This window comes from Brassica oleracea, chromosome C2 (genome assembly GCF_000695525.1).
Source record: "Brassica oleracea var. oleracea cultivar TO1000 chromosome C2, BOL, whole genome shotgun sequence".
Taxonomy (NCBI): Eukaryota; Viridiplantae; Streptophyta; class Magnoliopsida; order Brassicales; family Brassicaceae; genus Brassica; species Brassica oleracea.
The window spans coordinates 10,508,392-10,531,262 of record NC_027749.1 but is presented as its reverse complement, the minus strand read 5'-3'; the positions used below and the strand labels follow the sequence as shown (position 1 = coordinate 10,531,262).

General features: G+C 38.3%; 4 protein-coding genes and 1 non-coding gene across 7 annotated transcripts; all 5 read right to left on the bottom strand.

Annotated features, from left to right (window-relative positions):
* Nucleotides 1-495: 495 nt before the first annotated feature.
* On the bottom strand, nt 496-568 carry TRNAA-AGC. The gene has a single exon. It is a non-coding gene; the product is annotated as a tRNA-Ala (tRNA).
* A 65-nt stretch (nt 569-633) lies between these two features.
* Nucleotides 634-8,031, bottom strand: LOC106323413 (terpenoid synthase 22-like). Its single transcript, XM_013761546.1, is given in 14 exon segments — nt 634-884; nt 887-1,122; nt 1,573-1,625; nt 1,708-1,846; nt 2,106-2,272; nt 2,274-2,331; nt 2,657-2,813; nt 6,966-7,113; nt 7,115-7,207; nt 7,294-7,477; nt 7,479-7,540; nt 7,542-7,553; nt 7,800-7,890; nt 7,892-8,031. Coding segments are annotated over 14 exon segments (1,791 nt in total).
* Nucleotides 8,032-8,459: 428 nt separating this feature from the next.
* On the bottom strand, nt 8,460-9,563 carry LOC106323412. The gene is made up of 3 exons (XM_013761545.1): nt 9,543-9,563; nt 9,376-9,451; nt 8,460-8,887 (listed from the first exon to the last, which is right to left on the bottom strand). The coding sequence occupies exons 1-3, from the start codon at nt 9,561-9,563 to the stop codon at nt 8,460-8,462; spliced, it is 525 nt and encodes a 174-aa protein (XP_013616999.1).
* A 1,701-nt stretch (nt 9,564-11,264) lies between these two features.
* On the bottom strand, nt 11,265-14,494 carry LOC106320286 (myosin-3-like). Its single transcript, XM_013758653.1, has 8 exons — nt 14,135-14,494; nt 13,958-14,026; nt 13,800-13,886; nt 12,964-13,716; nt 12,816-12,893; nt 12,695-12,736; nt 11,896-12,606; nt 11,265-11,803 (listed from the first exon to the last, which is right to left on the bottom strand). Exons 1-8 carry the CDS (start codon nt 14,390-14,392, stop codon nt 11,492-11,494), a joined length of 2,310 nt encoding a protein of 769 aa, XP_013614107.1. The 5' UTR covers nt 14,393-14,494; the 3' UTR covers nt 11,265-11,491.
* A 1,292-nt stretch (nt 14,495-15,786) lies between these two features.
* On the bottom strand, nt 15,787-17,450 carry LOC106322995 (probable serine/threonine-protein kinase WNK11). Of its 3 annotated transcripts, none has more exons than XM_013761147.1 (3): nt 17,317-17,450; nt 16,463-16,975; nt 15,787-16,374 (listed from the first exon to the last, which is right to left on the bottom strand). In XM_013761147.1, the coding sequence occupies exons 1-3, from the start codon at nt 17,317-17,319 to the stop codon at nt 15,958-15,960; spliced, it is 933 nt and encodes a 310-aa protein (XP_013616601.1). In that variant the 5' UTR covers nt 17,320-17,450; the 3' UTR covers nt 15,787-15,957. The 3 variants fall into 3 exon arrangements, with proteins under 3 accessions (XP_013616601.1, XP_013616604.1, XP_013616603.1); XM_013761150.1 differs by having other exon boundaries at nt 16,463-17,014; nt 17,317-17,435; XM_013761149.1 differs by having other exon boundaries at nt 16,463-17,010; nt 17,317-17,435.
* Between the last annotated feature and the right edge of the window lie 5,421 nt (nt 17,451-22,871).

The following is a 22,871-nucleotide window of genomic DNA, read 5'->3' as shown; positions in this document are numbered from 1 at the left end:
CTTCATCAGGGGGAGTGTCATGCGTTGTACTCTTTTTCCTATCTACGGTTTCCATTTTTTCCCACCTTGGGTTTTTGGTTTTCCTAGAGAGGTTTTAACGAGGCAACATCGTGCATGATACGAGCCCATATGGTTCTAGCATCCAAGGGGGAGTGTTATGAACAATGTGGATTGCTAGAAGCCAAAGGCCAAGACCGAGGCCCATAGAGAGAGAGAGAGACCGCGGCCCAAGAGGAGAGAGAGTCGGCCGCCTCTTTACTTAGACGTTTCCATTTATCTTTCATGTTTATCTATTAGGAGGTTTTCCTTTTCACTCTAGGATTATGATTTGGATACTTTCCTTTTATCTATCCCTTGTATCCCCTATATAAGGGAACACTTTGATTCAGAGATAATAAGACAAGAGACACACGATTTACACTCTTGTTCACAACACAAACGTGATATAAAATTTGTACACGATTTTGGGAAAAAAAATGAAAACAAGTAAAAACTTGGAGATGCGGGGTATCGATCCCCGTACCTCTCGCATGCTAAGCGAGCGCTCTACCATCTGAGCTACATCCCCATGCGTTTTCTTTCAAAGCATAGGTTTTAATAAAATAAATGCAAGAAAAAGTGTGGACCTATGATTCAAAAAGGAAGAGGGTTGATGAACAAAGACGTGATAAGGTCTTTGAGATTTCTATGGGGATCACTGAATCCATCACCCTCCCTGTAATACACATTGACCAGTCTTATAGTGTTGATGCACCGTACCAGAATCTGTCGCGGCACAGCTTTAACCGTCAAGAACTCCTCCATTACTATCTTACAGTTATCTCTAACTATCTTCTTGATTTCTCTAACGGCCACCTCTTTGGTAACACCATGTTGCTTCATTAACAGTTCACACCATTAGCCACCTCTCCTCTCCTCATCTCTAGCTCAAATCCGGCCATGTCATTTTCAAGACGGAATATAATGCACAAAGCTAGTATCATTTTCGGTTCGGATTTGAACCACTCGATCGTTTGATTCTCGTCACAATCTTCCATCGCCATAAAGGTGTACATTGCAAAGCAACGTACCCCTGACGAGTAGATACCGACCTCCATGTACTCATCAAAAGTTGGAACGTATTAGGGATATATATCCCACATCGGAAATTCTAAGGGACATTAAGTAATATATAAAGGGTTAGGGCCAATCCACTAAGCCAATTGGTTTTAAGTTGGAAGCCCATAATAAACCCGAATCTAAAATGGTATCAGAGCCCAGATCTTAAATACCCTAAAATCCTAATTAAAAATTAAAATTAACCCTTCTGTCCGGGTATAAAGGTCATGATTAACCCTTACAACCGGGTATAAAGGTTGTGTTAAACTCGTTCGACCGAGTATAAATGTCCAAAAGTTCCGAGATTTCTGGCCGATAAAAACCATCATCTCGAGGAGAGGTATTAGGGATATATATCCCACATCGGAAATTCTAAGGGACATTAAGTAATATATAAAGGGTTAGGGCCAATCCACTAAGCCAATTGGTTTTAAGTTGGAAGCCCATAATAAACCCGAATCTAAAAGAACGTAACCTGCTTGTGCCCATTTCGATATGTTTGCATACGCTCTACCAAGTCTCTTAATCTGCTCAATTTATAAGACTCAAACTTTATTACTTCTAGATATTAAGCCAATAAGGCATTAAACCACAAATTGGTTGACTTACCTCTTCTACCGTGTATTGCACGCTAGATGATCTGCCTCTGGGCTTCATTTCTCTTTTGATATCTTCCATAGTGTCTACTATACTTTGGATGAAGATTCTCAAATGGCTTGGTAGTTCGTCAATGGCACCAAGATCCCACCTTATGGATTTTCCCATGCATGCAATTTATTGTTATTTAACGCCATTGATATTAAGATATATATATATATACATACTAACCTTTGCAAGGAATCAATGAGACTTTTAACTTCGGCGAAACTTCCATATGCATCACATGTGTCATCCATAACTACCATCAATATGGCACCAAGATCCCACCTTATGGATTTTCCCATGCATGCAATTTATTGTTATTTAACGCCATTGATATTAAGATATATATATATATACATACTAACCTTTGCAAGGAATCAATGAGACTTTTAACTTCGGCGAAACTTCCATATGCATCACATGTATCATCCATAACTACCATCAATATGGAAATCTTAGAGACTACAATTCTCCCAAGTGAATAGCGTGGCTCGAAGTATGTCGCCAGAACCCCGACAAAGGTCTCAACTCTCAAGAAGCCTGTCTCTTACGTATGGTAGTTTATATGCAAGATTAGTTTCCTTCCACCATCTTCAACCGCATTAACATCAAATGTGAAAATGTTTTTAAAATGTCACATCTGAATTAAGTTAAAAATAAAATAAAAGAAACATGGTAATTACCCATTCTTTGGATTAGAGTTGAGCTATGAATAAATTATATCCATTAATATGATTTATCTAAGATGGACCAATAACAGTCAACAACTCGGTTAGAAATCCTACACTTGAAATAAGATAAAATCTTAAAGAACATGCAAGAGAAATAAGGATATTACTAATTAATTTGAACTTGAAGTCAAGATTGAAAAAGCATATAAAAACGCTAAAAATAAATATAACTAGGTCAAACGTACTTGGTGAGAGTTTCTAGCTCTTGAAGGTAATGGAGCTGACAAAGTTTGAAATTGACCTTTGCAAAAGTGAGCAACGTCTCATTATGGCCTTCTTCTTCTTGATAGAAATAAATATATTCCCTAGCAGCTTCTATTTCCATCTTTAAGAAACCGAGGTCTGTACAATGCACCTAGTATATGTTGAGATAAGCTTGAGTTAGCTTAAGATGCAAGTTACCTAATTCTATTGAGTTATAGAATAAGAAAATATCTATTTGTGATTCCTAATGAGTTTAGGAAATATTGAGTTATATATAAAGAGATGCAAGGGTGTTTGCATATCTCATGAATTGAGAGCTTTAGGTTTTGAGTGAGTTTCCTAAAGGTTTGAGTGATTAATAAAGAGTGATTTGAGATTTGTGTTTCTTTGATTCAATAATTGGTATCAGAGCATACTATTGAATTGAAGCAAACATGGGAGATATCGTTGCAGTGACTAGCAACTTGAAGAACGGTGGTTCTTCGTCAATCCAGTGTCCGATGCTCAACGACACTAATTATACCGTATGGACAATGAGAATGCAAGCAGCATTGAAAGTTCACAAGGTCTGGGAGGCCACTGATTCATGAGAGAAGAGTGGGGACAAGAATGATGTCGCAAGAGCTTTACTATTCCAGTCGATGCCGGAATCTTTACTTCTTCAAGTGGGGAACCTTGATACCGCAAAAGAGATTTGGGAGGCAATAAAGATGAGGCATATGGGAGCTGATCGTGTGCGTGTAGCCCGCTTACAAACCCTAACAGCAGACTTCAATCGACTAAAGATGAAGGAGACTGATACGATTGATAGTTTTGTTGGGAAAATCTCTGAATTATCAACAAAATCGGCAGCACTAGGGGAGATCATTGAGGAGCCAAAGGTTGTTAAGAAATTTCTTCATAGCTTGCCAAGAAAGAAATACATACATATCATAGCTGCCTTACAACAAGTTGTTGACCTCAACAAGACAAGCTTTGAAAATATCGTAGGACGGCTAAAGGCATATGAAGAGAGAATCAATGATGAAGAAGAAGAAGAAAAACAAGAAGATCAGGAGCAAAGCAAACTAATGTATGCTAATAACGACTCACAGCAGCAACCTTACCAAGAAAAATATGACTCCACGAGAGGGAGGCAGAGGTGGTCGTTATGGCTATCGAGGAAGAGGCCGTGGACGATACGGAAATCAAAGGAATGGAGGATACTACCGCCAAGAACGAGATGCATCACGGGTGGTATGTTATCGATGTGATAAGATAGGACACTTCATCCAGAACTGTCCCGATCTCTTACTTAAGCTGCAAGAAACACAAGAAAGTGAAGCGGATACTACACGTGAAGCTGATGAATTGATGGTCAATGAGATAGTGTATCTCAATGAGCGGAAGGTCATACCAAACAAACTCGATGCGACTACAGCTAGTGAGAACTTGTGGTACTTAGATAATGGAGCCAGTAACCACATGACTGGAAATCTCGAGTATTTTTCAAGGATTGATCGAAGCATAACCGGGAAGGTGAAGTTTGGTGATGATTCTCGGATAGATATAACAAGTAGAGGCTCAATTAACTTTGTCACGAAGAATGGTGAAAGCAAGACGATCTCTGACGTGTACTACATTCCCAAACTACGAAGCAATATAATAAGCCTTGGACAGGCTACCGAATCCGGCTGTGAAGTAACAATGAAGGGAGACTTGCTATTCTTATATGATCATGACAGCAAACTTATTGTAAGGGCAAAACGTGCACCAAATCGTCTATACAAAGTAGATATGGAGATAGAGAATAGGAGGTGCTTACAGCTGGTTCATCACAAAGAATCATCAAAGTGGCATTCACGTTTGGGTCATGTTGGTTTAACCAATCTGAAACTAATGATAGACAAGGAGCTAGTAACTGGTATGCCTCGTTTTACAGTGGAGAAGGAGACATGCGAAGCCTATCTGCGAGGGAAACAAATACGAACTTCCTTCCCTCAGACAAGCTCGTACCGTGCAACAAAAGTCTTGGAATTAGTACATAGAGATCTTTGTGGTCCGATATCACCACCTACCGCTGGACGAAACAGATATGTCTTTGTCCTAATCGACGACTATTCTAGATATATGTGGACCATTCTCATGAAGGAGAAGAGCGAAGCCTTCACTAAGTTCAAATTTTTTAAAGCTACAGTTGAAGCTGAGACAGGAACGACGATCAAAACAATTAGAACCGACAGAGGAGGAGAATTTACTTCGCTAGAGTTTAGAGAGTATTGTGATAGCTCAGGAATTAAGCGACACCTAACAGCTCCATGCGCCCCACAGCAAAACAGAGTTGTGGAAAAAAGAAACAAAACATTACTAGAGATGGCCAGAAGTATCCTAAAACATATGGACGTTCCGAACTACTTGTGGGGAGAAGCAGTCAGACACGCAACCTACCTCATTAACAGGTTGGTAACGAGAACCCTGGTGTTGCAGACTCCGTACGAAAGTTTTAAAGGGAAGAAGCTGAATGTTGGACACATAAGAGTCTTCGGGTGTGTTGGTTATGCGAAGATTGACACACCACATCTAAATAAACTAGACGACAGATCAAGACCTTTGGTTCATCTTGGAACCGAATCGGGAACAAAAGCGTATCGACTACTTGATCCATCAACACGAAGAATAGTGGTTAGCACGGATGTAATATTTGAAGAGGATCAGAAGTGGAAGTGGCTTCAAACCGAGAAAGAAGCCAATGATAACTTGAGCATGATCAACTTCGGTTACAAAGAAGTTGGAGAAGAAGATACTCCACGAGTGGTGGAAGAGGTAAATAACGAAGAAGAAGGACTCGATACCGATGGTAGACAAGAGGAAGCACCCGTGGCTCTTAGACGCTCGTCTCGTACGATCGTCAAACCCGCCTATCTTGATGACTACGAACTACTATGCGAAGAAGATGAGATGTACGAGACGTTGTGTGAGATAGAATGTGAACATCTCTTGATGCTTGTCAATGAGGAGCCATGGAACTACGAAGAGGCAAAGGAACTAAAAGTGTGGAGAGAGGCATGCGAAGATGAAATAAAATCCATTGTGAAGAACGACACTTGGAGTCTTGTTGATCTCCCATCACATTGCAAAGCAATAGGATTGAAGTGGATATTTAAAATTAAGAGGAACTTCGATGGGAGTATCAGCAAGTACAAGGCACGCCTTGTTGCCAAAGGATACATTCAAAAGCATGGGATAGATTTTGAAGAAGTTTTTGCGCCTGTGGCAAGGATAGAGACGGTTTGTCTCATCATTGGAATAGCTGCATCACTTAGATGTTAAGACCGCCTTCCTTCACGGTGATCTAAAAGAAGAGGTTTATGTATCGCAACCGGAGGGGTTTGTTATCAAAGGGAAGGAGAGCAAGGTCTATAAGCTAAAGAAGGCGCTTTACGGACTGCGACAAGCCCCGACGGCGTGGAATGAGAAGCTTAATGCAGTACTGCACGAGCTGAAGTTTCATCGCTGTCTTAAAGAACCTTCTCTGTATCAGAAACGAGAACAAGGACATCTACTGGTGGTTGCAGTTTATGTCGATGATCTACTTATTACAGGGTCTAGCTTGAACATGATAGTAGATTTCAAGAGAGATATGGCAGCAAAGTTTGATATGACAGATCTTGGAATGTTAAGCTATTACCTTGGAATAGAAGTCATACAAAGGAAGGGAAGCATTGTGTTAAGTCAGGAGAAATATGCCAAGAAGATACTTGAGGAAGCCGGGATGAAAGGATGCAACTCTACGCATATACCTATGGATGCAGGTTTGAAACTAAGCAAAACCGAGAAGGAGAATGGCGTGGACGAGACAGAATACCGAAGGAACATTGGTTGCTTACGTTACTTGCTACACACGAGACCAGATCTTGCGTGTAGCGTTGGCATTTTGAGTCGGTATATGCACAGTCCAAAGGAGTCCCATAAAGCCGCGTTGAAACAAGTTCTGAGGTACGTGCAAGGTACTCTATCATACGGATTGATCTTCGAGGCAAAACCGCAAGAAGGCTTAATTGGTTACAGTGATAGTAGCTACAATGTCGATCCCGACGATGGTAAGAGTAAAACCGGGCATATATTTTACTTTGGTGGCAATCCAATCACATGGTGTTCACAGAAGCAAGAGATAGTCGCTCTATCATCATGCGAAACGGAGTTTATGGCAGCAACAGAAACAGCTAAGCAAGCAATATGGTTGCAAGACCTTATTGGTGAGATATTCGGTTACTAGCTCCTTGTCTATCATTAGTTTCAGATTGGTTAAACCAACATACCTTGATAGTATATGCCTTGAGAGAAGAGGAGGAGTGGTCGCTTCTTGGCTTGCCAAAGATTCCAAATGATACCTTGTGAAACTCAAGGCTTCGTCCATTATACCTTCAGAGGTTGTCCCCAGATACGATGCTTCGTACGTACAGTTGTAGCATTCCTCTAACATCACTGACTAGATGCTCTCTAAATGTTGCACCAGCATCACCTTTGAATCTTGCAAACACACTAAGTTGAAACTTAGATATCAATATCATGTTATTAAAATATACATGCATTTAAATCTGTGAATCAAGTTAATTGACTATTTCTTACCAGAAGAAACATGGTGTCCTTAACGCCTGAAAACCTCAAACATGATGGCAGTTATTTCCAAACTGTTTTCCTCCTCAAATAAACTGTCCAAATTTAGAAAAGCCTGGTCGATAATCTCCTCAATTTCCTTCTCAAAGTAATGAGAAGTACCAAGATTAACAAGCAAGTGGATGAGACAAATCCTCTCCTTGTCACCGATGTGAGAACATGAGCATGTTTCTCACCGGCTTAAAAACGGATTCGATCTCTATCTCTAGTAGTATCATATTCCTACAAAGAAGTTAGTGTTCAATTCAAGATTAATCATTTTCTGCAACAATGGCCTATTACGAAACACAGAACCGGTCATGAGTAGCAATGTGAAACATTGGCCTTAGGCTTCCAAAAATTATCGATTTAAAATATTATACATGAACATAAGTCCATAATTGTCTAAAAAAAATTACTAAATTTCTTAATAAATTGTTTAATGCCTCCAAATTGAGATTATGTGTTTCTCCTGTCTGAGGTACTTACAGAGTAGTCAAGGGGAGCAGAGAGGAAGTGATCTCTCCAAAGAGACGGAGCAAAGTGAGTCAAGGGACGACTACTCGTAGCCACACAACAGCAACTTGTGTTTTGTCGCTCTCCGAGAAAGAGAAACTTTGTTGTGAAGAAATAGCGAAAGTTTGGTCGGAATATAAAGATGAGCACCGTTGCAAAGGTGAGGGAGAGTTTTAGGACCAAAACACATTCTGGCCGCTTCCATTATTTTGCCACTCTCAATTCTCTACTCTATTTTCTCTTTGAATGTTTCTAAATCTTTCTCACCTCAGCTCTGTTTTATTGCCTTCTTGGTCATGTTTACTTATCCAAATCCTTGTGTAAGTGGTGGAGTTGTTAAATTTGGTGAATGATTTCAAATAAATTAATCAACACACGAGTGCATATAATTTTTTTTTTAGCACACAACTGGAATCATTTATTTGGGTCATTATAGACATATAGAAAGACAAAATTAATCTCATAACTTGCTAGAGTCTGCTATTAATATCATCCTCTTGTGATCACAGTATGAGAAATGTGACAAAAAAAAACAAGAAATGTGATGAAAATTAAAACCATTTGTTTGTGCATGATTTGATATATATAAAAAAAATACCAAATCAATGCTTCAGCGCTAATACGACATCCTCTTCACAAGATACGACACTGCTGCTCGCCGGTGACGCCTTCTCGCGTCGGTATATACGGCGGTGGATATTGAAGCACCTCCGGTACGTAGTACGGATAATAGTTATACGGAAACGCCATAGGATGAGGTTGTTGGATATTTGGGTCTTGGCGGTAGTACATATACTGCGTCATAGGAGACGGCGGCGCCGTCGGCTGGTACATCGGCGACTGATACGGCGACGGTGGCCATGTATTTTGGTAATTGTATGTGATAGGTACGGCTTCGTAAGGATTAGGAGGATTGTAGGGAGGAGGAATAACGTGACCGTAATCCATGTGGATTAACTTTGCATGTTTCTTTGCTTTACGAATCCTTAGAACAATCTCAGGTCTGGCTCTTCCTGATAGATAAACTAATCCTCTTGTTGCATCGATTGTGTATGTCACATCTGTTCATAACATGCACGTACACCCCAAAAAAGAAAATCATTTCTCAGTGATATAAATGTTAAAATCTAGTAATTGACTAGTTGACTATTGACTGGGGGTGTTTAAATCCATAAAAGTATAAAAAGATTTTAATCGAATCTCGTAATTAAAACATTTCTAATTCTAACTATGATTACATGTATCTACGTTCTAAACCAATTTTCAGAATCAGTGTTCTAAAAAGTGTTTTAACGTTCGATTAAGTGTTCACCCCTCAAAACAACGTTTCCACAACTGTAATACGTCGCATTTTCAGTTTCACGTTTTTAAACATAGCAATTGCCTCACGTGATGACGATGAAACTTATGTCAAAATCATTAGCTAACACATTAATGTTATAAAAAGACATTATAGATCGGTCTGTAGATTTTTTGGTTCAGTTAACTGATTCTATTACTGCAACCTTTAAAAGAAAAACTACATAAATGAGAGAGAATAAAAAAGAACCTTGAACGCCCTTAAACAGCTTATGCATAGATTTGTCCCATCCACTAGTCTCAGTATCCAGCCTTAGAACGCAAGTCTGCAAGACACAAAAAGGAAGAAGTAATGATGAAAATAATCAAGATAATGATTGTGATGATGATGATGATGATGAGAGAGAGAAGATAGACCATTTGAGAAGAAGGATCCATGACTTCAGTATGTTTTTACAATTGTCTTTAGTAACTGTTCAATTTTCTTAGAACCAAAAGACTGTTTATAAGAACCTAAAGAGTTGAGTTCGGTTCAATGGATAAGATATTCGATCGTAGAAGATACTTTCCTAATTCTCAAAATCATTTTATTTTGTGTTTTATTTAAGATAATATTGATTAATGGTATTAAATCCGAGTACTAATTGTGTATAGTCTAGAGACGTCGCATTATCATACAAAACCATTTATACAATGGAAGAATTTTGCAAATTTTATTTGTTACTGTATCTGCCTACACAAATATCTCAACAGAATTAAGTAGTGCAAACATAGAGGTGTTAGTTTTAGGGGACGACTGGTTTTCCCGCTACCACCCGCAAACGCAGCTTTTGCGGTTGGTAGCGGTAGTTGGCGTTTTGCAACAATCGCTCAAACCGCTCCAAACCGCTCTAAATCGCTCTAAACTTCATAAATTCAAAAGCTGGCTCCAGCTAGCGTTTGCGGTTGCGGGAGGATAAATTTTTTTAAAAAATTCAATAAAATTTCAAAAATTAAAATTATAACTTTCTAAATATAAATTTTATATTTATTATAATTTATGATTTTTGATATTTTTATAATTATATTAAATGTAAATATTGTTAATTTATTATTTGACTGTTACCGCATTTGGTAGTTAACCAGTCATAAGTCACCCGCAAATGCACCAATTTTTAACCGCAGTACCAGTCGTACAAATCTCTTAAAACCGCTAGAAACCGCAACCGCCCGCATCCACAAACTCCCGCAACCGCAACCGCAACCGCTGCGTTTGAACCAGTCAGACCCTTAGTATTGGATCACTAAATCAAAATGATAAATCCAAATGGAACTTAAAACCCCGTTGAATTTTTTTTGAACAGAAATATATTGTTTATCCAAAAAATCACAACCAACGGAAAAAAACAACAACAAAAGGTATCTTAAGGAATATTCATAAATTTGCAATTTAAAATTAATGATAAATAAAATGCAAGTCAAACCGGTGATGTCTAAAATACAATGCTAATTAAGCTACAAATCTTTTCAACTGAACAAAAAATCTTTGATTAAACACCGTAAGAAAATTTCTGGATTCATCTTTATTCTTTTAAAAAGATGATAATTGGTTAAGTTACTTTAAGATCCATTTTTAGTTGAGAGGTTTTGTAAGTAAAAATTCATGTTTAATATAGTGATAACTCACCTTGAGGCTTGTGCATTGATGTCTCAATGGTCGTGAATAGCTCAATAGTTTCACCGTCTAAATTGTAAAGGAACAGTGCCGATATAGTACTTACCAGGGAAACTAAGAGCAAGTCCAGTGCAGCACCCAGCCACTCCAACTTTAATGGCTGCAAAACATAGATCACTTTAACATACAAGCAAAGACACACCAAGAGTTCTATTAGACTCTGCATGTATGCAAAGAGACACCAAGATAAACATTAATGGGTCTCACCTCCTTTGCCTCTCAGTTCAAAGATATACTCGGACTATTTGTTGTCCCTAACTCAAGTAATCTTGGTTGTTCCTCCAGTCGTTAGAGCCCTCAATTAATGAAAGCATAAGCAGAAAGCTAAGCTAACTTGAGAAATGTTTTTCTTATCTATGATTAGTAAATACACATACCAAATTTCCCAAGCTTAACTTTTGAATCTAAATCAGAAGAAAAAAAAAGATATTGAACGATTTTTGGCGAATTAATAATATTCAGATTACAAGAAAACCTGATTCATCAGTTGATGGCCACACAACAATTGAAGATGTAAAGACGACAACAACAAGACAGAATAAGAATTTTAAGGCAGCATAAGAAGATAAGATGACCCAAGATGGGTCTTGTCTGTGACAAAAGGAGACTGATTCGAAGTTTTTGCTCTTGAAATGAAATGATAGAATCGTCATCAATACTGATGGTCTTGATATATGGCACCAAACTCAGCTCTCCATGCCTGATCGTCTGCATAATCGTCATAGCTGACCACACCGGTTCTGTGTTCTGACTCATGTTCTTCATTCTCCTTGACCAAACCGGTTCTGTCTTCTGATAAATGTTCCTCATTCCCCGTGAACCATGGCTGTAATGCAGACCCTGGCAATTTGCTTTCCGCAAGATATTGCTTCATTGTGCTCATTTCTGTCTTGTGCTTACTCTTTAACTTCTCCATCTGCATCTTTAACTTTGCATTCTCTTCTTCAAGTAAGCTGAAACGTTCCTGCAATTATATGGTTTTTGAATCCAACACAAACCAAATATTAGAATTCAAAAGTATGAGCAAAAGTTCACTCGAATCCAAGTAAAAGTTACCTCAGAGGATTGTACATATTGCTCAGTTTCTCTGAGTCTGATCAGTAACTCTCCAGCAGCTTGAACAGCTTCAGCGGTATCTCTCAGCTGAATCTTAAGTCCCTTGTTCTCCTTCTTCAAGAACTCTCTTTCTTTCTCCTTCTCAGCTCTAATGGCAGTAAGCTCAGCTGAAAAGGCTTTGGCAAAACTCTTCCCATGACGACCTTTCACTGCAGCTTTAGCCGCTGCTTTCTTCACATCAACTATTCCTGCCAACGTCACGTTATGCCTCTCAACTAACTCATCATACTTCTCCTGGAGCTCAGTGTACTGCTCGATGAATCTACTGTGACCAAGCATGGCTCTACCAAGAGCGTCATTTAGCTCCTCTGCAGCCGTTTTCTCTTTTCTGAGCTCTATCTCCAGATCCTCTGCGTGTCTTCGGTGGTTATCAATATCCATTCTTAGATCGTCTGTTAAAGATATCCATTCGCTCTCCATCTCTGTCCACCTTTCACGTTCCTCCTCTAGACCATCACTGTTGTTCTCAGTGTTTCTCGTTAGATCAGTGCTTTTCCTCATTTGAAAGGACCGCAGTAGCAGAGAGGATCTCAGGTTCTCTGTTGATTTAGTAGGCTGCAGCTTGCTCTTGAGCTCTGCAATCTCCTTTAGAAGAGCTTCCTTTTCACTTAGCTGGTTTGTCTTATCTCCTCCATCATTGGTATTCGTTAGCTGCACAAACAGAAAAGCATAGTTAAAGTAGGCATGAACAAAAACTCACTGGTTTGCTTGTGTTTTGAAATTTAACATGTTTCCTTACCTTACTAGGCTCTTGCATAGTGTTGTTTTTGTATTGGTCTAACTGAAAATTTATTAAAACATATTGTCAGAAAACTAAAGCTTAGCCTTTAACACTTGAGTAGTCTCATCAAAAAATTTACCAAACAAGTTAGCTGCTCAATTTTGGTAGCCTGCTCCGCACATATGTTCTTGAGATGCTTCTCGTCTGTGCATCCTCCCTGGTAAATATAAGATATAAACATAAGCTCACTAATAACTGCAGGTAAATGCAAGGTTTTCTAGACATACCTCAGCTTCTTGGTCAAGTTTCTGTCTGCAAGAAAGGCAGAGGAGAATAGATGAACCACCTTCTTTTGATCTAACTTCTTGTAACGATTTAACCGAGGCACTGAGAATCTCGGCTTCATCGCAAGGCTTCAGAGACAGATGACCAAACGAGAACGAAACAGAAGATCTGTTTGATAAAGAGCTCCGTTGGTGAGTGTCTATAATCTGCAGTCCTCTCTGGAGACTTGCAGCTAGAGAATCCGTTGGATTCAAAGGCTTTTTGTTGGAGCTCTCGGTTACATTCCTAGCACTTGCTTGAAACTTTGTAGACGCAGCCACGCTCTTGCGGAAGTTCCTAAGCTTTGGAGATTCAGACAAAATTGGCTCTTCGAGAACGCGAGTCTGATGAGGTAAACTGATTGAGATCCCACTTCCCACAGATTCAGAAAATGCACACTCTTTGTGTATCTCAACATCTTCAGAACAGATCTCATCTCCACTCATAGACTCAGCTTCACAGCAGGAAGCACTTGCAAAGGAGGATTGCACTGAATCCCTCAAGTCATCAGCATCATCACAATACTTCTCAACATGTTTATTCAGCTCCATCACATCATAATCACCATCATCATCTTTTTTGTTATCATCACAGGACATGACTAAAGACTTGTTGATGCTCATCCTCAACTGACTCAAGCTCTCCCTAGCAAAGTAACCACCACTCTTGCTTCCATCAGGTTTGTAACCATCAGACTTGGTTCTGATTAGATCCTCCTGTAAACCACAACAAACATTACACACAACGCCATTGTGAAATCACACAGCAAATACACAACCAATAGAACAAAAAGAGAGACCTTTAGTTCACGGATCTGGTCACCCAACTCGTCATCTTCCTCTGTTATCTCGTTAGATCTTGTAGCTAGTACACTCCTTCCTTCAAACTGTTGTTAATTTCAAATTCAAAATCAAACGACTGAAACAGTAAAAGATTCACTATCACGTTCCGAATTACCTTCGATGGAGATTTTGAAGCAGTATCCTCCTTGGCTTCAGAGTAAGTGTCCGGTCCCAATTTGAGAATCTGTCACATTTGAATCAAACAGTTACCCTAGAATCGTTGTTTCAGATCGAAAAGGTATAAAACTAAAGTCAACCTAATTTAGAAACTTCTCAGGTAATGGATCTGTACCTGAGTGTGTTCTTCGGGGGGAGTGGAGGGAAACACTTTCTGAGGAGATTTGTTTTTCAGTTGGAGATCGGAATGAGGAGTGAGTGCGTTTGGGTCGCAGGGTGGCGCGTTCTCGTCGTTGGATCTGAAACTCTGACTTTGGATTGATTTCTGCTTCGCGTAGATGGATCGGGGGAGGAGGTTTCGGATCGAGGAAGTCGAGATGTTTCCTAAGAATCGAGACTCTCCGATCTTCGCTGGGGACTTCATCGTTTTCATACAGAGATAGAGAGAAACGGAAGAGTTTTTAGATTTAGAGAGAGGGAGAGAGAGAGAGAGAGAGATAATATGAACGTTAAGTGTGAGAGAGAGATAGAGCAAGACGATAAGGTAAAGCGCAGTTTTGAATGTTTGAGAGCCCATCGATTCGACCGTTGTGATTTGAAATATTGTTTTTTGATTTTTGTCTTTTACTTAATAAATAAATGTGGGTTCCACTCAGAGCCGCTTTTAAATGGGCTTTTAGAAAGTGGGCATATTATTTTGGTAAGCTACAAAGCCTTTTTATACTTTTCGATTTTTTCCAAACGACATGCTATCTTTATTATAACGAAGAATTAGGCCTGGGCATAAAATCCGGAACCCGAAATCCGAACCGAACTCAAACCGAAAAACCTAACCCGTTATCCGACCCGAAACATAAAAAAACCCGAACGGGTCTTGTAGGGTGGTACAAAAAATATCTGAACCCGAAGTGTTATCAACCGAACCCGAACGGGTAACCCGAAAAATCCAAAATTAATAGTCAATATAAATATTTTGAAATATATATAAGTATTTCAATTATTAAATTTAATATTTGTGGTAATATTATATATAATAATAAATAAAAAGTTTACTCTCTATAAGGCAATACATATTGTTTACAAATGATGTTTGTTTTCATTCTTGATTTAACATTTTATTGTTATTTTATCAATTTTATATGTGATAGATTAATTTTTTATTTAATTTAGATGTTTTTTTTTATGTTTTACTTCAAAAATTTTGTTTTTTACTTTGTTTATATCCGAAGCGAACCGATATAACCCGAATCCGTACGATATATGATTACTTTATGGGTTTTATGATGCAATATAATTTTGAACCGAACCCGAAGTGTTATTATCCGAACCCGACCCGTACTAATAAAATTTTAGTATGGGACCTAGAAGCGTAAACCCGAAAATCCGATCCGAATGCCAACGGGTATCCGAACGCCCAGGCCTACGAAGAATTATGATCCTCATGGAGGATTGATTCAATGTAATACATATAACTGAAAGAAGAGTATCTATTATGAAACTGTTTTGCCAGTGCGTCAGCGGCCTTGTTTTGTTGTCTTCTCTTGAGATTCAGTTGAACTGAACATTCTCAAGTAAACCATTTATTTTTTGTTAATCATTCTATTTTTCCCATGCACTAGTTTTAGTACTAGATAAGATGATGTACTGAGTTTTGGGCCGGCTTAGATATTTTGCAAGTTATTCAATCCAGACATATTTTATAATTCATCATTCAAAAGATAACAAATGTTTAGCAAATTGAAGGGCATAAAACAATAATTTACAAATTTTTCTGAGACATAAAATGATAGATTCTGCTTTCTCCCACGTTTGAAACCAGGTTATAACTAAAAAGAAAAGGCTGTGTAATTCCAATATCGAACCAAAAGTTATGTACAAACTAAAGAGACAAAAGAATCGAAAGAAAAAGAACGAAACAATGCCTCCCGAAATGTAGAAAAAAAAACAGACTCAAACCACAAGACAAACAAACTGGTCACCTTATGCATCCACCCATCATCAAGACACAATACGACCACTTCCACTATTGTCATTGTTTTCTTCTTCTTCATCATCTACTATCCCATCAAAGAACGGGTCACGAAGAAGCTCAGCTGCAGAAGGTCTCACCTTTTTTTGCGCAATGCACTTCTCAATAAAGGCCTTAGCTTCTAGATCCTTTACTTTGTTCAGAGCCTCTGGTTTGACTCCACTGCTCACCCTTCTGTATATCTTGGCAACGCTATCGCATTCGCTGTATGGAATCTCCAGCGACACAAGCTCCAAAACACACATCCCGTAAGAGTAAACATCAATCAACTCCGTGTACTTCTCCTCGTATAGCTCAGGCGCCATGAACTCTGGTGTCCCCAGGATCGAGTGAGCTAAATGGTTCTTCCCCACGACTGCAGCTAGCCCAAGATCACCAATCTTAACCTGGTTTCGTCAAACAAGATAACAATCATTAACAAAAAGTAAAAAAGAAAGTGACTTTTGGTTTGTGTATGTATCTCTATGTAGTTACCTGGCCGATGTTTCCATTGACGAAAACGTTGCTGCAGTTGAGATCTCTATGGATGATGCAAGGATCATGAGTATGGAGATAAACCAACCCTTTGAGTATCTGCTTGGACCACTTCTTCAAAGCTCTCATAGACACATGTCTGTGCTTCTTCCGATACTCTCTCAAGTTTCCAGAGGTACAAATCTCGGTGATGAAGTTCAAAGTGTCGCTCCTCTCGTCTCTCCAGACCTTATACAAGGCGATGATGTTAGTGTTCTTGAGGCTCTTAAGCAGCCTGACCTCAGAGTAGAGCCTCTCGAGCATGGCTGTGTCGTCGGAGAAACATCTCAGCTTGACTTGGTTCCAAGCAACTTCAATGCCTTCTTCCTGGTCAAAGGCTCTGTAGACTTTTTTGACGGCGCCTGAGCCGAGTAGCTCGTCGTAACGGCCGTATCTGCCGGTCGGATCTGTTTCCACGAAAGGCTCAGAGTCCTTGTCCAAGGGCTCGGGCTCGGAGCTCGCACAAGGAAGCATCTGTTTAGTGAAAACAGAGTGAGATTCTGATTAAACTGACTAATCAGAATTCACAAAACGGCACCGTTTCAGTACTCGAATCGAATCGAATCTAGAGAAAACGCAAGTCCAAAACCTAGAGAATCATTTCGTAATTAAAATCGTAGAATCAGCGATTCAGAGCTGAGATTCAGTTTTCGCAGTATCGAATTCAAACCTAAATCGAGCAGGTTGAGTCACGAATCGTAAGAACCCTAAATTACGGAGAACTATCGAATCAAAACCCCCAAAAATCTCTACCATCGACGTAATTTACAGAAGCGGAAACAGTGGAAACTAGATAGGGAGATTGAAGAACGTACCATCAGAGAGAATGGGATAATCGAAATCCCTTGTTTGATTTAGCTTTGGCTTTTGGGTTTGTGAAAGGAAGTAAAGGTAGCGGCGGAGGCGAGCGTGCTAGTGATTAGAGAAGCTTTTGTAGAAGACGAAATACGCGGAAGAGATTGTGGGCGTTTCTTATATATATAGTGAAGATTTTAAAATAAATAAATAAATAATTTTGTTTGAGCCTATCTGGAATTGGACTCCTGATAACATTCAGAATTGAGTTTAGGGTTTTAAGAAGGAATTTATTAGAGAAAATTAGTAAATTTTGATTCGAATCCTACCTGAATTATCATTTACTTTGAGTTATTAAATGACGGTAGGATAAAAACGTTAGAATATTTGATTAATTATATTGCTAATTAAAACCTTTTTTGTTAAATTTGGAAAAAAATCCATTTTCGACGTATAAAAATGTTTTGGTTATGTTTTTATTCTTTAATTTGTATCGATTAAATATTGGTTAAAATTTATTTTAAATAAACTGTATAAATTATAAAATTTTGTCATTTAAATGTATTTTTGATCATTTAAATTGTTATTTTAAATTAGCATAATAATATCAGAGTTGAAATAATAGATCTGTTGAAAAATTTAAGCTGAAATCGGACATTTTCCATAAAATTTGTATCAAAACTTAAAAACAAGTAAATCTATAAGAATGTGATTTTTATATTATTTACAAAACTAAAGTCAAACTTTCGGCGTGTAAAGAGAAAATAACTAAACGACTATCTAGACGTCATTTTTATTAGAATTCATTCATCACTTGGACGATCAACATTAAGTTTTTTTTTCTTGGAGGTTTCTACAATTTCAAAGCACAAAGGCAGCTCTAGAGTTAAGGGACTTTCGAATCTACAAAGAGAGCTTTTTACCCCTAAATGCCTAATGTTCTAAACTCCTTTCTAGTCTTTTGTCAAAATCCTCTTTTGAATTTTTTCCCATAAAACACGGCTTTAGATAAACATCTGAAGATTTATTTTCACAACACATTTTAGATATTTATCAAAGATATTAATATGATCAGTAGGAATATTTCCATCAATGTGTGGACTTTATAAAAAAATTATAAAATGTTCAGTTCTCGTGTAAATATATGATCAATAATGCTTTAAATAGATGTTGGTGATTTAGTAAAGATTTTAATAAAGAAATTCTTACAAATTCAGAAGCTGATGTCTATGTCGTTTTTATTCAAAAAAAAAATGAAGATTAGAATTGAATGTTTCATTTGACTTTGCTTAGGATCGGCTACAACGATCACAAATGCTCTATAAGACTATAACAACAAACAATGGCATTTTCTTATGCAAAATTACTCATGTTTATGGTATCTTGAAAAATTCTCAATTATGTTAAATATAGATTTATACTTTGAAATTTCCAATTTCCTTTTTGATAATTTTATTTTATTTTATATAGTAGCCTATTAGATGTAATTATGCAAAGTCATTTGTAGTTTATACATTTTGTTTCTTCTCATAATAAATGTACATTTGGTTCGAATGACTGCGTGAAAAACGTGTTATCTGCCTTATAAGTTTATAGCCTTACCGATGTCTGTGACATAGTTTATAAAAAGAGCAAAGCTGCATGTGAACTTTGAAGCTTTTATCTTCCTCTCGGTCACGTTAACTCTCTCATATTAAAGGTTTTGCCCAACTTGTTATCTTGCTTCTATTTATCTCACATGCATTCATATTTTTTGTTTGCATGTGAACAAACCAAATTACTCGTATGCTGAGCAAATATTTTCACAATATTTAATTTTAGTTATATATAATATATGTATATATTCCTTCTATTTTAATATCATGGTTAAGGAAAATGATCGTTGGTCAGGCACTTATCTGTGAAACTGTAAAAACATCTTCAATAGAAGTATCTCAATGATTTGTTTCAAAAATATAATAATGAAAAAGTGATTATGTATAAGAAAGAATGAGAAGAATTTCTCAAAATACTCTAAAATAAAGTAAAGAAACTTTTTAACATATCTTTCAAAGTTCAGAGACTACCAGTTACAAGAAAAAAAACGCAGAATACCAAGAACGCTTTCTTATATATTAGAAATCTGTTAAACAATCTTCCTAGATCTGTTTAATCTGAATTACTCTCAGTCAATTTCTAATCTCACAAAACAGAAACACGAGCTGCACACAATGTCACTCGTATTTCTTCAGCTCTCAAGAACAAACCTGTTGCTCTAGCTTTTTCAATCTTAAACGGCTAACCTAGATCTACCCAAAGTAATCAGGTTAAATACTCTTAACATAATATTCTATCTTTCCGAATATTGTGATAAGTCCAAATCTTCAAAATCTCCTTTGCTTCACGCCAAAGTAATATCCTGGAAACAATGAGACACTGACATGTCATCGTCTCATAACTGACTTGTAACCGCGAGTTACACATCCCTCAACTCGTGTAACACCTCCTCTGTTTCACGATCCGACATGCTCCTTTTCCTGAGCTTACATTCTTCCCCTTTTTATCTGAATGTGACAACCTAAGCATCATGCACTGCAAACAACCACACAATACAAATATCCAAAAGCATGGAGATAACTAGAAAACTTAAACCACTAATCATGAGCTTGAAAAACACATTCTTAAATAAGTTGCAAATACGGTTCATAAAAAGCATAGCCAATACACATAGTCTAAGTCTTAGATGCCACAAGATAGATAACATCAACATCACACTTTCTAAAGAAATTTAGATGTGACACAGTAGTTATTCAGAGACGCCTCAATCGTCTTCCTCGTCTTCATCATCTCCATCCTCCTCCTCGTCTTCATCAAACGCATGATGAGGGACATATTGCACATAATCTCCCCCTGCTTAGGTGCACATTAAGAGAAAAACATATTTGTTAGACAAGCAGCAGGTAAAGATATAAAAACTGTACAACTCCCTTACTCCTCAGGCGAACTCGAATGGCTTTGAGGCCAGCAATGGTACGATTGATGTCTTCTTCAAGACTGGCAGAACTTGAATCTGCTCCAGACCCTCGACCGGCCTTAATGTCCTTGACGACCAATTTTGGAGTTCCCGTGAATTCATCATTTAGAGTGTCAGGAGGTATAGTACGCTGAAAGAGAATGGCCTGCTGAATCAAGGTAGGAAACATGATGCAACGAGTCTTCTCTGTCGTAGTGTTTCCTGCCATCGCCATAATTTGATCGTAGACTAGTTTCCAAAAGTTGAATCCATCATTATGATGGAGCATGTAGACAAACCTGAGACCCTTCTGATTCATAGATGTATAGTTCATGGTAGGAATCCAATTCGAGCAGACGAGTTTGTACAGAACCTGATTTGTAGCGGTGAGATACTTCGAACTCATATTCTCCCATCGTCTTATTATGCCGTCAGTGAGAAAACCACAAACTTCATCAATGCTTTCTTCCATCCAGTTGGGATCTTCTTCAAATCCAGGAATGCAGTACAGAGAATTAATCAGCTCGGACAGAAATCAACAAGAGAGCCTCTGACATACACAAGGCCCGTTAGAAAACACAAAAATAGGCCCAAGACAAACGAACCAGAACTAACGAATGAAGGACTCAAAATCAAACCGTTGCATTTTTTTTAATTATTATTAAGTTTTAAAACTACCATGTACAAACATAACTTACGTTTGTGAGAGAGAGAGTTTGTGTGACTGATAATCTTGACCTTGTGAGCAATACATCACGCAAGAGAAACCGTATCTTGAACAAACCGCCTGAAGACATACTCAAGGATGCCTTTAGCGTCCAGAAGAGAGCTACAGAGATTGCTTCCCACTCGTACTAAGTCACCAAGAGGTTTTAATAGAAATCAGAGAGACCAACCCAAATCTGTAGCTATTTCTCAGCCGAGTAGCTGACACAGACATGATTCTACTGCATAACTCACTCACACCTTAGCTCCTATAGCACAGTCATATGTATGGTCTGGAAACACAATGTAGACATCCTGTGGGTCTGTCTCTCCAACTCGACAGACAGAGTAAAAATTTTTTTTTTTTCTTTTATCAACTCAAGTGAGTGAGACAGTTGTCAATACTAGAGACAAAGTGGGGCAACACCTCGCTCCAGGCTGAGCTATCTCGAAGAGTTGACATCAACCCTGCCCAATCCGGACAGTGAACGAAATCAGAGTCAGAATGTTGTGTCATCCAGCTCCAAAACGAGTAACCATCATTCCGGGCCTTTCCCTTTTTTTTTTTTTTTTTTGCATTTGCATGAGATACGATATTCTCCTTCTACCTATTTTCACTCAGTCTCTGTTGTGTTTCTTCATTCAATCCAGACAGTGATCAATGCTCAGACCAAAAATGTTGCAGCATCCTGGTCAAAGATGAGTGTCTTTCACCAGCGAATCAAGTGATTGTACTATTGAGAAGATAGGTGGAGTAAGCTGCACAATCGAACTTGTTGGCGCAAGGTTTTGGGGTTGTGGTGACATATCGACAAGCAGCAACACATATATACAGCAGCTCTCCTCTTCTGACAGGACTTATTCAGAGATTCACAATCCTTAAGGCCTTTCGTAGGCCTAGGAACGTGTTATAGTCCAGAGGTTTGGTGAATAGATCAGCCAGTTGTCTTTCAGTTGGTACATGCTCCAGGATCACGATTTTCATCTCAACCAACTCTCTCACAAAGGGATGTCGAATGTCAACATGTTTGGTACGTGAATGTTGAACCGGATTTTTAGACAAGTTTATAGCACTCATATTATCACAATGAACTTGCATAGGGTCAGAGATGATATCATAGTCCACGAGCATTTGGCGCATCCACAGTAATTGAGTGCAACAACTCCCAGGGCGATATACTCAGCCTCGGCGGTTGATAGAGAGACACAGTTCTGCTTCTTGATATGCCAGACTACCAAGTTGTTTCCAAGGAAGAAACATCCACCAGATGTGCTAAGTCTGTCGTCCAAGCACCCTGCCCAATCAGCATCACAGAACCCTGTAAGATTCACATTAGTTTCAAAGGTATAATGTAGACCAAAATCCAACGTACCTTTCACATATTTGATAATGCGTTTGACAACATTCATATGTGATTCCTTTGGAGAGGCTTGATATCATGCACAAATACCTACGCTTAGACATAGATCAGATCGACTCGCAGTAAGGTACAGCAGACTGCCTATCATGGCTCTATAGAGCTTTTCATCGACCGGTTTCCCATCAGCATCTCGCGACAGCTTTGTAGTTGTGCTCATCGGAGTATTGGTTGTCTTACTCGTCTGCATCCCAAATCTCTTAATAAGATTTTTTGCATATGTGCTTTGTGATACCGTGATTCCATCATCAAGCTGCTTGACTTGCAGTCCAAGAAAATAGCTTAGCTCACCCACCATACTCATTTCGAACTCCTTGGTCATAGTTCTAACAAATTCATCAACCATGGACTGAGAGGTTCCTCCAAATATGATATCATCAACATAGACTTGGATGATAAGTATGTCTTTTCCATTCTCACTAATAAACAAAGTTTTATCAACTCCTTCTCTTTGAAACCT